At 52.4% G+C, this 19,689-nt stretch overlaps 1 protein-coding gene and 1 long non-coding RNA gene across 9 annotated transcripts in view; one reads left to right on the top strand and one right to left on the bottom strand.

The window, feature by feature from the left end:
* The window catches only part of PTPRF (protein tyrosine phosphatase receptor type F), a 103,306-nt gene that overhangs the window by 49,506 nt on the left and 34,111 nt on the right, over positions 1-19,689 (top strand). For 6 of the 8 annotated variants that reach the window (XM_060206052.1, XM_060206051.1, XM_060206054.1 and 3 more), the window contains exons 7-11: positions 4,778-4,888; positions 14,636-14,905; positions 17,277-17,858; positions 18,063-18,199; positions 18,646-18,790. In XM_060206052.1, the coding sequence (XP_060062035.1) occupies positions 4,778-4,888; positions 14,636-14,905; positions 17,277-17,858; positions 18,063-18,199; positions 18,646-18,790 (1,245 nt within the window). Of the gene's footprint in view, positions 1-2,058; positions 2,135-4,445; positions 4,615-4,777; positions 4,889-14,635; positions 14,906-17,276; positions 17,859-18,062; positions 18,200-18,645; positions 18,791-19,689 lie in introns of those variants that run through there. The other 2 variants (XM_016193512.2, XM_060206055.1) reach the window with 2 other exon arrangements.
* On the bottom strand, positions 772-4,305 carry LOC132542875 (uncharacterized). Its single transcript, XR_009553845.1, has 3 exons — positions 4,000-4,305; positions 2,692-2,803; positions 772-906 (listed from the first exon to the last, which is right to left on the bottom strand). It is a non-coding gene; the product is annotated as an uncharacterized LOC132542875 (long non-coding RNA).

Here is a 19,689-nt window from a genome sequence, read left to right as displayed (position 1 = left end):
TCCACCACCCACCCATGACACCTGAACCAAGACTAGGGCCTTGGAAAGTAGTGCAGCAGAGATGATTCACTGGCCTTGGTTTGTGGGACCCAGGGAGAAGGGCTTCGCAGTCTCTGGAGTCAGCCTGTAGGCCTGCACCCACCCCCCACCCCCAACACACACATCCTCTCTTCCAGTTGTCTCCCAGCTCTGGCTGGAGGAGCCTGTCTACTGGGCTCTACCTTCCATCAGCCAGACTGGCCTGGACAGCATGTTGTCAGGACACAGCCAAGATTATCCCTGTGACCCGAGCACACTGGCATTTCTCTGGGCGTGAGCACAATCCCAGGGATGCTCAGTGTCCCATCTTATCCTGTGAAAGGGAAGAATCCCTCTTTCTTTCAATTTAGTGGATCATAACTGAGAGATGTAAGGGACTCATCACATAGCAGGTTGGGTTTTGGAAGAACTGAGGCCAGAAGCTAAGGGTTCCATCTGTCCTGCCACCTCCTCCCAGGTCAGGCCCATCTTGTAGGATAGGTCAGTGGTTGTTGTCTCTCTGATACCAGGACCACTGATTGTAAATATCCAAGGGCCTCAAAGAGCTTTTATTGGAGTGGGTTATAACTGTCAGTACTTACCATAGTAGGTATTAAAATGGAGTCACTTTAAATATTTATTAATCCACTTTAAAATAATTAAGAAGCCAGTTACGCATTCACGTAAATAACACTTTTCAATGAAAAATGATTGTATTTTCTAAAAGGAAGATACTCAGCGAGGAGAACAGCATTGTTTTATGCTTTTACAAATCTCTTTAATTTGGGGCTTAATAGAAGACAGCTGGATCCTTGTAGCTGCCTCTGCCTTCCACCAATTGCGATATCACACATCATGGAGCCTCTGGAAAACTCTTGAGGTGCATTCCTGAGGGAGTCAAAGAGCAGCCAGAGATTTCTTGGCGTTAAAGAAATAGTTTCTTGCCCTTGTGGGGCCCCAGAAAAGGAGCTCCACAACCACACTGGGAAGATCACTGCAGTGGTTCCCTGACAATCTCTGCACCCTTCACACACAGCCTGCACCCCAAGAGCTGTCCCTGACTTCTCTGCAGCCTCTGCATGTGAGGAGGCAGCCTCATTTCACAGGAAGACCACGAGCCAGACACACCTGATCAGCTCCTGCCGCCTCACCCCCAAGTATGTGACCTTGGACTTATAGCAAGTTCCTCAACCTCTGTTTGCTCACTCATACGAACCAACGGATTGTTCCTCCTAGGCACGTGTTGTCAGGTGATCCGTGTTTGTCCCTTGGCACACTTCCCTCCCCTGGTGGTGGACTGAGGGAGCAGGCTGAGCAGCACAGCACAGGAGCTGGGCCCTCCCACAGGTGCCACTCCTCTGAATGAGGCAGTGGTAAAAGAGAGGGCCCAAGCACAAGCTCAGAGGAGGCACCTGTTGGGGAGGGCGCCTGTTCAGGCCCTATGAAAGCCTGCATTTGGCAGGGGAGCATCTTGGCACTCCCACTGCTGATTTCTAGGCTTACAAGGCACTAAACTGGCTAGAAGTGGGCACTTGTCTCTGGCTCTCCCTAGTCAGGTTGGGGAATGGGGTGAGCTTAATAGTCACTTGATTTTCAGCAGGGATGAGGGGGCTCTTCAGGGTGGTGTTGGGGGGGAGGGGCTTCATAGAGCTGGCTTATTTGTTAGGAGACCTGCTTTGGTGATAAACCTGTGGCAAGCCTCCTCCCTCTAGCCCTTTCTTCTATCTGTTAAACACTTAAGTTTGTTTTGGTAAGTGCTGTTTTGAAATCTTACCTGTGGAATTTGGGTGGGGTTGCTATCTTTCCTTCACCTTTCCCCTTCATTGGCTTTAGCCAACAGGGTCTTGTAGGAGTCTTGACTCACCTCCAGATTTCTGGCACCCTCAAACCTGCCGGCCCCCACCCCACCTCCTCAGAGCTGTGCCAGTGACCCGGGAGACACAACTTCACCCACAGTTAGGCCTCAGTTTGTCTGTATCTAAGGCCCTTTCTCAGTGTTTTAATTTTTCTGACTTGGCTTTTTGTTTGTGTGTGGCTTTCCTTCCTTTTGTACTAATGCTTCTCTCTGATCTTATTTGCATTCAAATTACCTCGCCAGGTGGTTCACCAATCAGAGGTAAGAATGCTGTCCGTACATCTCACCACACCACTGCTGTCACCACCACTCCATCCCGTCCAGTCCGTCACCTCCCCCATCCCCATCCTGACTTGTTCAGCCTCATCTCCAGCTCCAGCCCCTTCAACACCACCAGCCACTACAGACATTCACTCTCAGTCATTCCCTCTTGTGGACTCATCCATTGCCAGTCTAGATTGTGGAGGTGCTTAAGATGAGTCCCACTTAGAGGACAGCCAGCCATGCCTGCCTAGGCCAGCCTCACAGAGTGGACCCAAGGGCTCCTTGGTTGGAGCCAGGCTTTGTCCCCAAGACTGACATCAGACAGACAAAATTCTTTGCATGGACTAGGAAAAGCATGCCCAAACTTTGCTTTTCCTCTTGAGATCCTCAATTACAACTTGACTTCCCTTTAACATTTTGACTCTGTAGGAAGAATGAAGATCATCCCATAACCCCCTCATCCCAGCACACACTGAGAACATTCAGTTACAACTTTAGTGTAGAAGCCAGGATGGCAAAAGAGAAATAAACAAGGTCCTATGTAACTAGCTCACCTGTTTGGTCCCCAGCAGCTTTCATACAACAGAGCCCTGCAGCTGGAGAGTTCAGATACCAGGCCCTGGACTCCAAGAGCCAGGTTCAAGTGTGATTTTCCACCTGTGTGACCTTCAAAAAAAATGCGTAATGTATATATATCGTAAATTCATCTCCTGGAAGTCTGATTCCTGCTTTTTAGATTGGGATCAGGACTCCACCTCTTGGGGTCCTGAGGACCAAAGGCAAGAACAAGGATCAGGGCAGTGTCTGGCACAGAGCAGGCACCTTGTTTAACACTTCTGTTTTATTTGCATCTCTTCTCCCCCACCTCTGTCAGTGTCCTTGGACACCTGTAGACGCTCAGAGTTTAGTCATGGTGATCTTGGAGTAGAAATGGGGTTACAAGGAGCTTACTTCCCTGTGGGACATCCTGTCCTTCACTCCCTGAAGACAAGACTCCTCTCAGTCTGTATGGAATCTTCACGCCCCGACTACCCTTGGGTCTTGGTGTTGATTCTGGATTGGGTGGAGGGAGTTCCTGTGTGCAAATATGCTCAGTGTCTGTGTTGGCTCCCCTGGTGCCTTCCTGAGCAGGCATCTCACCACTGGGTCTCACCTCACCCCTAAGGCTGATTCCAACCTGTTTGAATGAGCATTTTCTGTAACAGTGTCCATCCATCCCATGAACATGGCCTGTTGGGTACCTGTCAGGGCTGTTCTCACAAGAGATGAGATTCTGCATGTGTCCAGGGCCCTCACACTTCGTGATGCCCAGTGGGGATGGCTGAGACCGGGACTACAGAGCAGCCAGCTTCTGGCCCTTGGGACCTGGACATTCTCCTTTTCCCATCTCAGGCCTCCAGACTCCCAGGTGTTCATGGCCCCCCGTCCCAGGTCTGAGTGGTGGAAAGGGTGTGTCCTGTGGTGCAGGGGCTCTATCTTAGACCCCTGTGCGAACCTCCCTTGTGACCTGGCCCCCAAGATAAGATGTGGCTTGAAACTTCCTGTTATTCCTGTCCCATGCAGTCAGTGGGCTGTTAGGGTCACTTTGGCTGTTGTGTGCAGGAGGCGATTTCCCATCAGGCTGTATGCTGTGGGGTTATTTACTGTCTGTTGGACCGTCCTGTGTGGGTGTGATTGTCTGTCGGCTTGTTCCAGGGAAGGGGGTGTTGCCTGTGCCTCGGGGTGTTACAGTCACAGACAGCTTGCCCAGTGTGCTCTCATAAGCAGTTTTTCTAAATGTTTATTGCCAGATTGGGGGTTGGGGTGGAGGGCAAGTTAAGTGGTTTCACCTCCCCTCCCCCTCACTCCCTATCCCCACCTACCTAGGGCTCCACCACCTGAAACTGCCTAGACTGGTCCTAAGCCCAGATTTCCTCTACCTTCCGTGAGGGTCCTTTTCAGGTGCCCCCACCTCAGTCCTGGCTCCTGTCTGTCCGTCTGCGGCCAGAGCAGCCCCTCAGCGCGATGCTCCGAGTGGGATCTGCAGCCTCCATTAGCCTCCTGAATTATGCAGGAGCCGTGGTGGGTCGAAGCACTTTAGCTGGGCCAGGCTGGAGAGAGGAGCCGGAATGGGTGGGGTCAGCAGGGTGGGGGTGGGGTGGGCGGGGAGGATGGGTGAAATGAGTGGAGGCTGATGGGCACCTGGCCTTCTGAGCAAGCCCCCTTCCTTCCTGTGAGGTTCTGATGAGTGGCAGCACTCAGGCTCTCCTTGGATGGGAACAGGTCTGTGCTTGTGAAGCCTAGGCCTGTGGCACATCTGCAGGCTCCTCCCAGCCCTGTCTCCATGCTGCCTGATGAATGCAAGGGCCAGGAGCACTGGTGGGATTATCACTGGCAGACAGGCTCCTGTGCTGGCCATGGTGGACTCAATGGAGTTGAGGGGTCAGTGGGTAGAGAACCTGGGAAAGCTGAGAGGCCCAGCTGGACAGTGGGAACGGGTGAGATCCTTTCTCCTCCGGAGTATGAGTTCTGGCTAGGGCTCCTCAAGAGTCATCAGCAGCAGAGCTGGCATAGGGGCATCATCCTGATGTTTGCACTGCCTGACCGACAGCCATCTTATCCCCACATCCCAGGCCTGACCTCGATCTCTGTCTCCGCCAGGTGCCTTGCAGATTGAGAGCAGTGAGGAATCAGACCAAGGCAAGTACGAGTGTGTGGCGACCAACTCTGCAGGCACACGCTACTCAGCCCCTGCCAACCTGTATGTGCGAGGTAAGGACTCAGCCATGCCCGGCCATGTCTCTCTGGAGGCACACTGCCCCCACCGGGCAAGCTGCTTGGACCCAGTCTCTCTTTTGCAGTCTCTCTGCAGCAGTCATGGTTGTGGTGGCGGCGGCAGCTCCCATTGGGGAAGCTCCTCATATCCAATACTGCCTTCTTTGCCTTTCTTCCCTGCAGGCCCTTTGGGAAGCTGCCACTCTTGGAGCATTTGTATCTCTTGTAGGTCCTGCCGTGTGGGTCCTGAGCCCCACAGGAGTCTAGCGCTTTCTAGCAGACTTGTCCAGGTGTACGTGTGTGTTTGGGCTCACGTGTTTTTGTGTACACGCACCATCTGCCTGACACATGCCACTAGGCCCTGCCCAGCCATGCAGAGGGGGCTACAGGACCACTCTGGATCAGGCCTCAGGAATCACCTAGGCCAGCTACATCAGCCTTCTAGATAAGCCTTCTTGGAGGAGGAGCCAGCTGTGTCCTGTCACCTGCCAGGACCCCTGTGGAGAGGGTCAGCAGATTGTTAGCCTCCACAGATGAGCATCTGCCTGATCCTTGCTGGTAATAAGTGGATTGTGCATTTCACATGTCCTGGTCTGAAACTGAAAGGGCTTGGAGAGTGTGTTGGGGTGTTCAGTTTCTACTGTTTGCCCACAGCCCAAGGGCAACCAAAGCTGACCTCCTGTTCATAAAATCAGGCCAAGTCTGAGGGGCCCAGTGCCTGGAGGGTCCTGAGAGTCCCTCTGCCTCTCACCAACTCCTCACTTAGCTCTCATGCACAGATGGGTGTCATTAAAAAGGAAACTGTCTCCTCTCTGGGGATTTGTAAGGGAAAGTGGATGCAGCTTCCTTGCAGCGATGATTCATCACACCAAGTACTTAGTGCAGCTTCACGAAGGGGTGCCATCTGCCTGTCCACCCAGAGCAAAGCATGGGGCCAGGCTCTGATAGTGGCCTGTCCTCTTCTACAGACCACATGTTCAGATTTGGTTTCTCAAACAAGGTAGAGAGAATTCACCCATCAGCCATACACTTACTGAGGGGCTGCTCTGTGTCAAGACACCAGTCCTTGAGAGGCCTCATGCTGACAGCCCAGCATACTTGATGATGAACAAGTTGTGCTTCAGACAGTGGATGCTACTTCTTTGAAACTGGGAGTGTGTCCTTGTGTACAACCCAGGTTTGAGTCTGGTCCCCACCATATTAGAGGAAGTTCTATGCTGGAGTGTCTCCACCCACCCCACCCCCTTTTCTTTTTTAATGTTTTTATTTACTGTTGGATAAAGACAATGAAATTGAGAGGGGCAGGGAAGATAGAAGAGAGAGACAGAGAGATGCCTGCAGCCTTGCTTCACCATTTGCGACACTTTCACCCTGCAGGTGGGGACCAGAGGCTTGACCCTGGGTCCTTGTGCACTGTAATGTGTGCACTTAGCTAGGTGCGCCACCACCTGCTCCTCTGGATGGGCAGTGGTCTCCAAAGTCACTGTTAATAACTGTTGTGATTCTCTCCTGAGGTAGTGCAGTGAATCTCACTAGAGATGAGCTGAGCTCAGCTCCTGTGGCTGACAGATTGGGTCTTAAGCAGGCTTTTACCTCTAACCCCTTGGAACGTCACTGTATATGGTATCTCCATTTTCCAAACACCATAGGCTCAGGAGGGCCCCTGACTGGCTCCTGCTGTGGCCCATCCTCACCCCCATCTAAAGTAAAGGTTTATTTATTTATTCTTAATTATTTTTTTCTCTGTAACAATTTGGGAAAAAAATGCACTTTAATTTCCACATATTTCATCTGGTAAGCGCACACATTATAGTGCTCAAAGACCCGGGTTCAAGCCCTTTTCCCATCTACAGGGGGGAAGCTTCAGGAGTGGTGAAGTAGGGCTGCAGGTGTTTCTCTGCCTCTTTCCCTCTCTGTCTCCTCCTCCCTTCTCAATTTCTCTCTGTCTCTATCCAATAATAAATAAATAAATAAAATAATTTTTTTAAATTTCCAAATATTTGTAAAATTCTTCAATTTATTTTTGTTGTTGATTTCACATTGTTACTGTTTGTTTTTTATGAGAGACTGATGGAAAGAGACCAGAGCATTGCTCAGCTTGTGTTTGGTGGTACCAAGGCTTGAACCTGGGACCTCAGAGCCTCAGGCATGTAGTCTAGTGTGCTAGTGGGTGTGTTGTGCCCCCTGCCTCATCTAAATGACCTTCCTGGTTCTATTCCCACAATCTTTTTCACCAGGGAACAGGAGATTTTTGTTAGTTCTGTCCCCACTTGCCAGGGACCCTAAAATAGAATGTTCCAACCTGCCTTGTGTTTTCTCTCTCACTTTATGTCATACACACATTCCTGTGGACCTTGTGTCTATCCTCTCTGTCCTCAGGACCAGCCCCAGCCCCCACCTAAACCTGTACCTACCCTGCTTTGCCAATAGCAAATTGCCAAAGTAGCCTCACGCCCTGCCCTACTGACAGTGTGTAGCCACTTAGAGAGTTCTGCTCCTAGGACCCTTGCCTTTTGGTGTCCCCACTCTACCCCAGTCTCAGTCTTGGGAAAGTCCCTAACTCCTTGGGTAAACTCTGCTCTGCTGACCCCCAGCTCTATCCTGAGCACTGTTTGTGGATCGGCCATCCACAGAGACACCTGCTAGCCTGCTAGCCTCTGTGCACTGCCTCCCAGCAGAGCATCTTTGAGCCTTCCTTCCGGAGAAGGTTCCTGTGACCCTACAGGTTGGTGGGAGGGCCCCCTGGGCTACTGAAACCCTGCATGTCTGACATTTGACGCCAAGCAATTCTTATTTGTACAAGGCTGTCCATGCACTACAGGACAGTTAGGAGTATCCCTGACCTGTCAGATGCCACTAATACCTCCATCATGACAACCTAAATGGCCTCCAGACCTCACCCAGTGTCACCCTAGGAAACCTTCCTCCCCCAGCAGAAAACACACTCTGGAGAGAGGGCCTCTGTTGGCATGCGTGTCCCTTTGGCTCTTTTCCTTTCTGTGTCCACTGGGCCCAAGACTGAATCTCTTCCTTGAGTTTTCCTTAGGGTTTCCCTCATATCCCTTCTCTCCCCACCAGACTCAGGGCCCCCACTGTCTCCCTGCAGGTGTGTGTAATAAGGTGGTGCTTCTAGAGCCCCAGGCACAGCACCAGACACATAGGAAGTGCTGGGCAGCCAGGAGCTGCCGACAATTGGGATAGCACTATTGGGGGAGGTGTCATCCACTTAGGCTGACTTTGCTCACAGTTGCCTGCAGCTCCACCCACAGTCTAGCAGGCCCAGGCATGCTGGATGGACCAGCCTCCCTCTTTGAGTGACTCACTCTCTCTTTCCATCCACAGTGTCTCTCTCCTTCAGCAGCCAGAGGCCAGGCAGGGCGGGGCCACACCCTCTGCAGAACATGGCCTGCCAGCCCCGTCTTCCCCTTTCTCTGCAGGGAGCTGGCCACTGAGCCACAGCTAAGAGACAGCCCTTACACCTCTCTCTCCACAGGCAGCCAGACAGGCTCCTCACTCTGTGGTGTGATGTGCAGCATGGGGCATCAAGGTGGCAGGGCTCTAGTGGCCTGTGTGCATTGGCGGGTTTGTGGGTTGGGTGGGCCGGGACCCCAGAGCCCAATTCTCTGGGTTCGTCTAAGCTACGGAGTGAGCGTGCGAGGCACGGGGTCCTGTCTGTGCCTCTCTTCTACCCCTCCCTGTCCTGCCCTTAACACCCCAACACCCTTTGGTGGGCCCCAGCCCTGTCCACCGTGTCCTCCATGAGTCCTGAGTCTTTTGTGAGAGGTGTGGTCCGAGAGCACCTGTGTGCATGTATGTGTGCACAGGGCACAAGACTGTCTTGTCTCGTTTCCGTGCTGTGTGGGCAGATGAAGGTTGGCCTGTTTTACTCTCTCTGTGTTTCTGTCTTTTTTTTATTCCCTCCTCATCCTCATCGCACTCTGCCATCAACCCAAATTCTCATCTCTCAGATCAGCGAGAAGGTTGGTCCTTTTCACTTCTTATCCATCTACAGTCCGCCTGTCGGTGGGCTACTCCCATTAGTAGGGACCAGTGGGCTTAGTTAGCTCCCTTGAGCTTGCTCCAGCCAGGCCTGCCCGCCAATCGCCAGCTGGACTCTGCTTTCTGATGTTTGGGCTAGCAGGCGGGCAGGACCAAGGGCGGATGGGCAGGTCCCTCTGCCCTGCATGTTTCTGCTGCTTGGGTCTCTGATGTACCACATTGTCTGCATGTCTTCCTTCAGCTGGGCTCCCCTGCTGGGTGTTCAGGCACGCATGGTGCATGGCATGAAACCACACCCCACCTTTGTGCCCAGGCCAGGCCAGTTGTCTGTTCCAAGTGGAACTCAAGGAATAGTTGGGGTCCTATGGGTGCTGTAGTGCCTTATACATAGACATGGGGCTTCCTGCCACCACCTCCACCCCCCACCACACACACATACACACTGAGCTAAAATCTGTGTCACCTGAGCTCAGCTGGAACCTCTAGAAAAGTGAAAGGAACAGGCTGACTGATGTCACCCCTCAAGATCCCACAGCATAGGACAAAAGGACCTGCCCTCTCCCTAATGACCCCACCAAGGCTCAGCAGGACATGTAGCCCCAGTCTGCCTTGTAGCGTTGGTGTCCATGGCCCAGAGTGGGTGGCTTACTGGGGAAGCCTCTTATATTCTCCCCACTCAGGGATGATCTTCCAACTTGTCCTTCCCAGACCTCCTCTTCAGAGTCCCCTCTGCCTGCTCCCATCGGTTTGCAAATGGGGTTTATCTGCCTGCCCCACCAGCTAACATTTCCTAAGTCTTGTGTTGGGGTACTATGCATTTACACCCAAGGAATCATCCTTGACTGGCCAGCTGTGACTTAGTGATTCCCACAGGGAACCCCACAAGCCCCTGCCCAGTGCCAGACTGGAAGGGTGTTCTAGACTCCCCTTAAGCATAATGCATCAGCCCCTACAAGGGGCTCCAGTTTCAGCTTCCCCTTCCCCCAGACACAGACCCTTCCCCCCAGTCTTTGGGTCAGCAACAGGGCCCTGTGGTCATTCTTGTGTCCCATGGTCTGAGGGGTCAGAGACTCACTTGTCCATAGGCCTTTGGCCTGAGCATTAGGAAGCCAATTTGGATCACCTCATCCCTTCTGCATCATATTGGGTAACTTGAGTTTCCTCCACAAAGGAGAGAGAGTTAGGGGGAGCCACTGGGGAGGAGAGCCACCCTCTGGGCTCAGATATCAGCCCTGAGCGGTCATCCAGATGCACTCCTGAGCTCTGGGGCATTTCAGTTACACTGTTTTGCTGATCAGGCAGATCTTCTGGGTGTTCAGAAAGCCATCATCAGCAGACATAGCCCAGCCCACAGCCGCCTCCCTTTACACCCCTTCCCCCACTCTTCTGGCTCCTCTTCCCTTCTGCTCCCCTTCTGTAGTCCCACCAAAAATAAGCACGTACACAAATATTTAACGGGAAGGCAGAAATGAGTTCCTAAATATTCCGGGGGGGATTTGCTGGGCTGGTAATTTGTTTGGTGCTGATAATTACATCTTACATTTTTCTAGCTTTACTTAAAACTGTGTGCCGAGCATGCCGGCATTTAATTACTGCTCTGCCGCAGCCACAAGGTTATTTATTAAAGAGTTATTTTATCTTGATACAGTGGATCCTGCCCCCTTTGTCCCCTCCTTAATGTTGTGTTATTTTCATTTCTGCGAGTGGATGCAGATTGCGGGGCTGCCTCCCCCTGCGATTAGGCTGTCACTCCACTGAATGCTGATGCCTCCGGGCGCCGCACCGCCCTATTATAGGGGTTGTCAGCGCAAATAATTAGACTTAAAAGTTACAGCTGAAATATAATCCAGAAATGGCAGGGCCCTGTTTTGGAAATTGTCTATAAAATGTCAACTCTAAGGATGCACAGGGAACCGTAATAGACTGGCATTGTTGGAGCTCAAGATTAGGCCCTAAGTGCATTTCTCCTAGCTCTGGTTTTCCCTTCCCTGCTGTTGCTTCTGTCGATAGACTCGCCCTGCCCCTTTTGGAGACCCTGTCTCTGGCAGCGGGAGGGGTAGCGGTGGGGCTGCTGTAGGGAGACACCATCTGGTGGGATGGGGGCTGTTGTCTGAGTAGGTCCAGCATGCAGGGCTTCACCCTCACTGACTCCTCAGGAGGTTGTCTCTAGCCTGTCAGAGCCCCCACCCTTCTCAGTAAGACACACCCTGAGTAACTTGGCAGTTCCAGGAAGATGTGTTTGAGCTTCAGGAAACCACACATCAGGACTCCTTGTCGGTGGCATCCAGGAGCTTCTGGACTTAAAGCTTTGCCTGGGGATAGGAATGACCCCAGGAGTCACCTCAAACTCTCCTAAGTCTTGTCCCAGTGTTCTCCCTTCTATCTGCATCTGGGGGTGGGTGTCAGGGTGGGGTGAAGATTGTTCTCTGTCTTCCTGACAGAGAATACTTCCACAACCCGTCCTCCAAGGACTATTGTTAGAGATAAAGTCCAGTCATGGTTGCTTCTTTTTCCCCCTCCCTCTTCTCTTTCTTTCTTTCTTTCTTTAACCAGAGCCACTGCTTAGCTCTGGCTTATGGTGGTGTGGAGAACTGAACCTGGAAATTCAGAACCTCAGGTATGGGAGGCTTTTTGCATAACCATTAAACTATCTCCCCAACTCCCAGTCAGGTTACTAGCCCTCTAAGGATGTGACCTGAGGTTTGTTGGCCAAGGACCTACTTCCTTTCCTGGGGCTATTTGTTCTGCAGTCCAGGGACCTGATGAGGTCCTGAGATTTCAGTGCTGATCAGAGTTTAGTTGCTGCCTTGATCTCTGCACTGGTATAGGCTCTCCAGGTCCCACTAGTCTTCCCAGAGAACAACTCCTTCCAGCCTTGGCTAGCCCAGAAGTCAGCAGTCTCAGGTGTGTGTGTGTGTGTGTGTGTGTGTGTGTGTGTGTGTGTGTGTGTCCGTCCTGTCATCCAGGTCTCAAAGGGACATGTACCTTTCATCACACAGATTCTCACCTTATATGTATATAAACTCAGGCATGTCACTTGAAATATCAGTCTTCAGTCACTTCCCTTGCCTATAATTGGGAGGTGATAGTATCTTCAGTGTGGAAACCTTTAGCACATAGCGCTTGGTTAAAAGTGATTTCCCAGGGGAGTCGGGCGGTAGCACAGCGGGTTAAGTACACATGGTGCCAAGCGCAAGGATCCCGGTTCAAGCCCCCGGCTCCCCACCTGCAGGGGAGTCGCTTCACAGGTGGTGAAGTAGGTCTGCAGGTGTCTATCTTTCTCTCTCCCTCTGTCTTCCCCTCCTCTCTCCATTTCTCTCTGTCCTATCCAACAATGACGACATCAACAACAACAATAATAATAACTACAACAGTAAAACAAGGGCAACAAAAGGGAATAAATAAATAAATATTTTTAAAAAGTGATTTCCCTTCCCCAAATCTGTTTTTGGTGGCTGTGAAAGAGGAAGTGATGGGGCAGTAGCTGGCAGGAAAGGCTTGGTTAGTGAAGGCTGCTCCTCTGTGCCTCTGCCACATCCAGGCCTCTGCTGAACTCCTCCCTTAACTGGCAGGTCTGGACCTGATCTGTACTCTCCTCCTCATTGCCCACCCTCCAGGCCCAGCTCCAGAGTCCAGGGATTGCCAGTACCACCAAGCTGGCTAGCACTTCTACTCATGCCTCCCGATCTCACCCCTCTGCCGTCTGGGGAGTGCTCTGAAGTGACTCTTTGTCGAGACTTCCCCTGTCACACTAAACCATGTCTCATTACTCAGAAGAGACTTCCCACCTTAGGACAGATGACATGGATCTCACTGATAACACCTTTAGGAAAACAAGAGAACTCTTATCTTACCTAACCAAAAAAATGAAGATAGTATCAGGCAGGACTGGATCCAGGTGTTTGAGCAGTTTGATCAGTTGTTTGTCTTTCTCTCTGAGCTCCACTCTTATGCTTTGACCTGGTCTTCCAGCAGATTGTTTTGTGTTTTTGGAAGGTGTTCTCCTGTCCCTCCAGCATTAGATGCTATACTACAGAAGGAGTCACTTTTTTATTTACAAACATACAAAGGCTCTCTCCTATGGGTCACATGCCTCATGTACCAAGAGCCTGGGGAGAAGTGATTCTCCTAAAGAAGATAGGAGTGCTCATTCTAGAAGGCACAATGCAGAGATGCAACCTATGATGAGATGCCGGCTTGGTTTCTATGTGGTGGCCTCTGGGTGAGGGCTGAGGACAGAGTTGATGTAGGGGCTGAAGTAAGCTAGCTCCTATGGTCTGGACTGAGGAGTCATCGGGAGTCATGCAGTTTGAACAGGGCAGTAGCATGAGTGTACCAGCTGTTCATAGATGGTCAGATCTGAGAGTCCCAAAAACAAGGATGTAGGAGGAACCCACTGCAGCAACCCAGGGAAAAGCGGTAGCAGCTCAGACTTCAGCCATGGCCATTGCCTGTGTTGGGAAAGAAGTGAGTAAGGACACTTGAGGCAGTATGTGGCAGGATCTGATGATCTGCCAGATGTCTGCTCTCTGGGCTGCAGCTTTGACCCCTGTGCAGTGAGGTCAGAGGTTGGACAGGGTGACTGTGCAGTCAGCAGAGTCTGGACTATTGTAGAAGTGTTTCTCTTGTGGCCTCATGGGTTCTCTGCATGCCCAGGTTCCCTGTCAAGGGTCCTCAGTGACATATTCTCATGATAGTGCCCTCTGATCACTTACCCTTGCTGCCTGCCTTCTCCAATCCTGTCTGGGGTGGGGCGGGGGCTGTTCAGGATGCACCCCAGCCTCTGACCAGCAGCTGCATGACCCATCTGCATGTCCAGCATGCCTACCCACTGCCAGGTCTTGCCACCAATTTCCCCTCCCCGCATGTTCCAAACACATGTGCCAAGCTTGCCAATCTGGGGAAGGGCTGCCAGGGTGCACCGTGGACCCAGAAGCTCAGAACAGCTTCTGACCCTGGGAGCCCATGACCAGAAGTCATGACCAGGCACAGCCACACTCCCACCTCAAGAGCCTTGTTCACTGCCTCAGAAAGCCGTCTGTCCGGCGCCCTCATCATGTTACTGCCATCGTCATGCCCATCCTGCCCGAGGACCATGTCCCTGGCCCATCCTGGCCCCCTCACCTTGCCCAGCCCCACCTGGGGCACAGCCCCTCTTCTTGGGTTCCCAGACTGTGCTTTGGGCTTGGCTGAGGTTCAGGCAGGTGGCCAGGCTCTTCCCTCCAGTCCTGGCCTGGAGAAGTTGACTCCTGAGAAGGTGGGCGTATGGCTCCTGGATGGGCCCTCTGCCCTGCCCCAGCTATGCCCTGGGGACCCTCCACATAGGGAGCCTGGAATCCGTCCCTGGAGCCCCCAGAGGTGGGGGCGGGAGGGGGCCTGTCAGGATAAGTAGAGGCAACACTGAAGGGTGATCTGGGATGGGGCCCTGGATCTCCCACTGAGTTTCTGCTTGGTCCTGGGCCAATAGAACTTGGCTGGGCCTCAGTTTCTAAGCTATAAGATGGGGACTTGGTTGTAGAATTGCTGTCACTCCAAAGAATCCCTGAGTATGGGGTTAGGGGTTTCTTCTAGCCTGAGAGTTGGGTGGAGGTGGTGAGCCAGACCAGGGCCCAGGGACTCTTCCCCTCCTGTCTCTGAGGTGGGTTTGGCTATGACAAGAGGGCCTCCTGGATGAAGGGCCCCTGCCCTTCCATCCTCATGTGTGTCCTGCCCGGCCTGTGAGTACCTCTCTCCCTCCTCCCGCAGTGCGTCGTGTGGCTCCTCGTTTCTCCATCCCTCCCAGCAACCAGGAGGTGATGCCAGGCGGCAGCGTGAACCTGACATGCGTGGCAGTGGGTGCACCCATGCCCTATGTGAAGTGGATGATGGGGGCCGAAGAGCTCACCAAGGAAGATGAGATGCCAGTGGGCCGAAATGTTCTGGAGCTCAGCAACGTGGTCCGCTCCGCCAACTATACCTGTGTGGCCATCTCCTCATTGGGCATGATCGAGGCCACAGCCCAGGTCACTGTCAAAGGTGAGTGCCACTGGCTTGCCCTGTGCTCTTGTAAAGGGCAACCATGGTGTGGCTGCTCTGGGACAGGTGAGGTCAAGGGATCATTGCTCTTTCCTAGGTGCCCTTGATCTGGGGCCCTCCCAGTTCTCAGTGATGATGGGTGGGGTTTGTTCAGTCACAGCATTTTTGAAATTTTATTTATGTATTATTTGATAGAGACTGAGAGAAATTGAGAAAGGAGGGAGAAAGAGAGAGAGACAGACAGACAGACAGACACCTGCAGCACAGCTTCACCATTCATGAAGCTTTCTCCCTGCAGATGGGGGCCAGGGCCTTGAACCCGGGTCCTTGTGCACTGTAGTATGTGATCTTAACCAGGTGCACCACCACCTGGCCCTGTCACAGCATTTTTTTAATGCAGCATTTGAGGAAGTAGCCCAAGGCCTTTGTAAGTGCATGAACCCACCACTGAGCAACATTTCTGCCTGGGCCCAATATTTTCTTTCATTTTCCCCCCACCAGGTTTATCACTGGGGCTTGGTGCATGAATTCACCCCTCTCATTGGCTTTTTTTTTCCCCCTGAGAAAAAGTGAGGAACAGAAATGGGGTTGGTGTGGTGAGAAGCAGAGACACATGTAGCCCTGCTCCACCAATTGTGAAAGTTCCTCTCTGCAAGCAGAGACTAGGGGTTGAACAAAGTCTAGTGGGTGTGCCCTACTGGTGAGCTACCACCCAGCCTTCATTCTTTATTTCTTTGAGAAAGAAGGGGAGAGAAAGGAGAGACTTCACATCAACACTACACGATCCATGTAGCTCTCCTAGTGCCCCCACATAGTGGTGGGGCTCGAATATAGAACCTAATACACAAGGTTGTGGTCTAGTAGGTGGACTATATCCTAGCCCCAGGATTCAGTCTTAGTAACTATAGCTAAGATGTACTGAGTTCCTGGGGGATATCCATCACGTTAGTGAGCACAGATTACCAGGATACGTGTACCCTAGGAGATAGATGCTGTCTTTTTTATTATTCCCATGTCACAAGTGAGGGAATGGAGGCCCAGAACTACACAGAGGTCAATGACAGGATAGTGACATGAATCAGGTGAATTGATCCCACAATTTACCTGCACACGCACACACCCTTAAGCCACTACTTAGCAGTAGACTCTGAGGTTACCATCTCTGACAAGGAGAATGTGATGAGAGAGAAACGAAGGAAGTGACTTCTTCCCTCCGACCCCTGGGACAGGCATGCTTATGTAGCAGACCCCTGGGCTCCCTGATTCTTCTCTCCCTCTCTTTGATTTCTCCTTCCATTCTGCACCTTGAGTGGTTTTTATTTTTAATGAGAGAGGAAGGCTAGAGCACTGCTTTATTATATGTAGTGCAAGGCATGAGCACTACCTCCAAGCTGCCTCCCTCTCTGACCCTCAAGTGGTCATTTTTCTCCTTTTTTAGAAAGGGTGGAGCACCTTCCAGTGACTTTCTACTGCTCTCAGGTTAAAGTTCCTCTGCACCTTTCTCTCCCTCCCTTCCCCAGCCTGGTACTCCTCACTAGCCCTCCATGCTGCTGGCCCCACCTCACTCTCTGGGCTTCAGCTCTGATCATATTATCTGAGCAGAGTCCCTGTTTCCTTTCTGTCTCTGCTCTCCTCACATGTACCAGAGTCACATTCGTGAGCTCATTAATTCTTCTTTCTCATTCTACTGCCTATGAGAGCAGGGATCGACTATGCTATCATGTCCTAAGCCCTAGCATAAGTACCTCGTGCTTGGTAAGCACTAGATAATTATTTGTTGAATGGATTTGGGACATGCCTTCTGTTTGAGCCAAGTTACTGGGTATATGAGATTCCATCATTCCTTATTTTTCTTTTTTTAATTTTAAAATATTATTATTATTATTATTATTGCCAGAGTACTACTCAGCTCTGGCTTATGGTGGTGCCTGAGGTTGAACCTGGCACCTCAGAGCCTCAGGCACGAAAGCCATTTGTATAACCATTATGCTATCTCCCCTGCTCCTATCACTGCAGAGACATCCTCCTCTTGCACTTCCCCTTCTCCCGCTCATTACACATTGCCACTAGCAGATGAGACCCTGAGCTCCAGAGGCAGATCTTTACAGGATCCCTGTGTGAGACTGGGTCACATCCTTAGTCTGCTTGGTAGATTGATGTAAGGATCTTCTGTGTCCCAGAACTGATGGTGGCAGGCATTGGCTGTTCCTGTGGGTAGTAAAAGGCTAGATTACCACCTACTGGGGTCCCTCAGAGCTCACAGGTTTCCAAGCCACTCTGCAAGGCAGGCTGTAGGTGGATGACTGTAGGGAAGGGAGGCTTCCTAGAGCCATGACTTTCAGTGGCCCTGAGCCTCCCTCTGTGTCTCTAGCCCTACCAAAGCCTCCAGTTGACCTTGTGGTGACAGAGACGACTGCCACCAGTGTCACCCTGACCTGGGACTCTGGGAACTCTGAGCCCATGTCCTACTATGGCATCCAGTACCGGGCAGCAGGCACAGATGGCCCCTTCCAGGAGGTGGATGGCGTGGCCACCACCCGCTACAGCATCGGTGGCCTCAGTCCCTTCTCCGAATACACCTTTCGAGTGCTGGCGGTGAACAGCATTGGGAGAGGGTCCCCCAGTGATGTGGTGCGGGCCCGCACGGGGGAGCAAGCACCCTCCAGCCCGCCGCGCCGCGTGCAGGCCCGCATGCTGAGTGCCAGCACCATGCTGGTGCAGTGGGAGCCACCGGAGGAGCCCAATGGTCTGGTGCGTGGCTACCGCGTCTACTACACTCCTGACTCCCGCCGTCCCCTAAGTGCCTGGCACAAGCACAACACAGACGCGGGCCTCCTCACCACTGTGGGCAGTCTGCTGCCTGGCATCACCTACAGCCTACGCGTGCTGGCCTTCACTGCTGTGGGAGATGGCCCGCCCAGCCCCACCATCCAGGTCAAGACACAGCAAGGAGGTAGGTACTGGTTGGGCGGGGCTGTGTTGCCCATTGGGTGGAGAGACAGGGCTATGCAGGCACCTCCTCTGGCCGTGGGCTCAAAGGCTGTGGGAAAATGAGGTGATGGTCCCATCATCCACAGACACTTGGAATGCTGGATGGGCTGCGCGGGTCAGGGCTGTTGGCGGGCCTGACAGCATCTGATGTTGGGGGACTTTGCAGTGCCTGCCCAGCCAGCAGACTTCCAAGCTGAGGCAGAATCAGACACCAGGATCCAGCTCTCGTGGCTGCTGCCACCGCAGGAACGGATTGTCAAGTATGAACTGGTGTATTGGGCGGCAGAGGATGAAGACCAGCAGGTGAGCCCTTGACAGAGACAGACAGGAGACCCTCCTGGTCCCTAAGGGTTTGTGATGGATGGGCTCACTGGGCAGACTGTGGAGTCTACACTTTTGGGTTCTCTGTAGGATTTTGTGGCTCACGTGGCCTCTATGTGTCTTTGTCATGCCTGGCCAGGGACAAAGTCTCTAGGTCTGTCCTTGGGTCTCCTTGGTTCTGTGACTCTAATGGCACTGGAAGAACTCTGAAGTTCTCTCTGGGGCCATGTGACCCAGGCATTCAGTGGCATGTGTGTCTGGAAGTGACCATGTCATTTGCCAGACTGGGAACCCCTGTATAGCCATGTGGCATGGAGCCAGCCCTGGAGCCACACAGGGTGCAAGGGATCAGCCGTGGCTCATGATGGGGAATAGCCTGAGTGACCTTTGAGGTCAGAGCAGTCAGTGAATGCTCCCTGCTCTTCCAGCACAAGGTGACCTTCGACCCTACCTCCTCCTACACTCTAGAAGATCTGAAGCCTGACACGCTGTACCGCTTCCAGCTGGCCGCCCGTTCCGACTTGGGGGTGGGTGTCTTCACCCCCACCATTGAAGCCCGAACAGCACAGTCCAGTAAGTGTCTCCCGAGGCCACTGCCTGCCACAGTTGGGCTAGGACATAGACATACACACGCACACATGCACACACACTTCCCCTCAGTCAGGTGGGTGGTGAGGTTTCCTGGGCCCTGGATTGGACTATGGTCTGGACTCTGTCTTCTGGGCCTGGACCCCAAGAGAGGGACAGGTAAGTGCCCTCTAGTCTGCGTCCAGGTAGCCTTTGCTTCTCCCTGCCTGGCTCCTGCCTTGTCCCCTCCCCAGCACCCTCCCCCCCCAGCAGGTAAGTTCTGTGTCATGACTCATCTCCTTCCCCTACCTCTGTCTGCACTGGTCACGCTAGTTGACTGGGTCCTCCTCAGTGGAGGAATCACCACGCTCACCGTGTCCCAGACCTGCTTTGATAGGTGCCCTCCTTCCCTATATTTCCATGTCTCATCTCCCCCATTCCTCCATGTTCCCTGTCTCATGCCCCACCCACACTAGAAGTACTAGTGAGACATGTGATCACACTGGGCCAAGTGCACATAGGAACTTGTCTGTGAGGATGAAACCAAATGATCAAATATGGCCAGTTGTCTATGTAACCACCTAAAAGATCATTTGGGTGACAGCTTATTTGTGTGTGTGTGTGTGTGCGTGTGCGTGTGCGTGTGCGTGTGCGTGTGTGTGTGTGTGTGTAAATACAAGTAGGAGACTCTGGTGCCACAAGTGTGTGTTTGACCGTGTATGCACATGTGTTGTGACCCATTTTGTGGTCTCTACAGCTCCTGATCACCATCCTGGAACCACCAACAGTGTAGTCAGTCAACCCTCATAGTGTATGAGGTTTTGTGTGATTCAGAACTGTGGGTATATGGCTGGCTGGGTTGCAGCACTGTGGCCCTGATGACATCATGACCTTAAATGCTGCAG

This window comes from Erinaceus europaeus, chromosome 13 (assembly GCF_950295315.1).
Source record: "Erinaceus europaeus chromosome 13, mEriEur2.1, whole genome shotgun sequence".
Classification (NCBI taxonomy): domain Eukaryota; kingdom Metazoa; phylum Chordata; class Mammalia; order Eulipotyphla; family Erinaceidae; genus Erinaceus; species Erinaceus europaeus.
The sequence above is the reverse complement of the archived record's forward strand: the minus strand, read 5'-3'. Positions and strand labels throughout refer to the sequence as shown.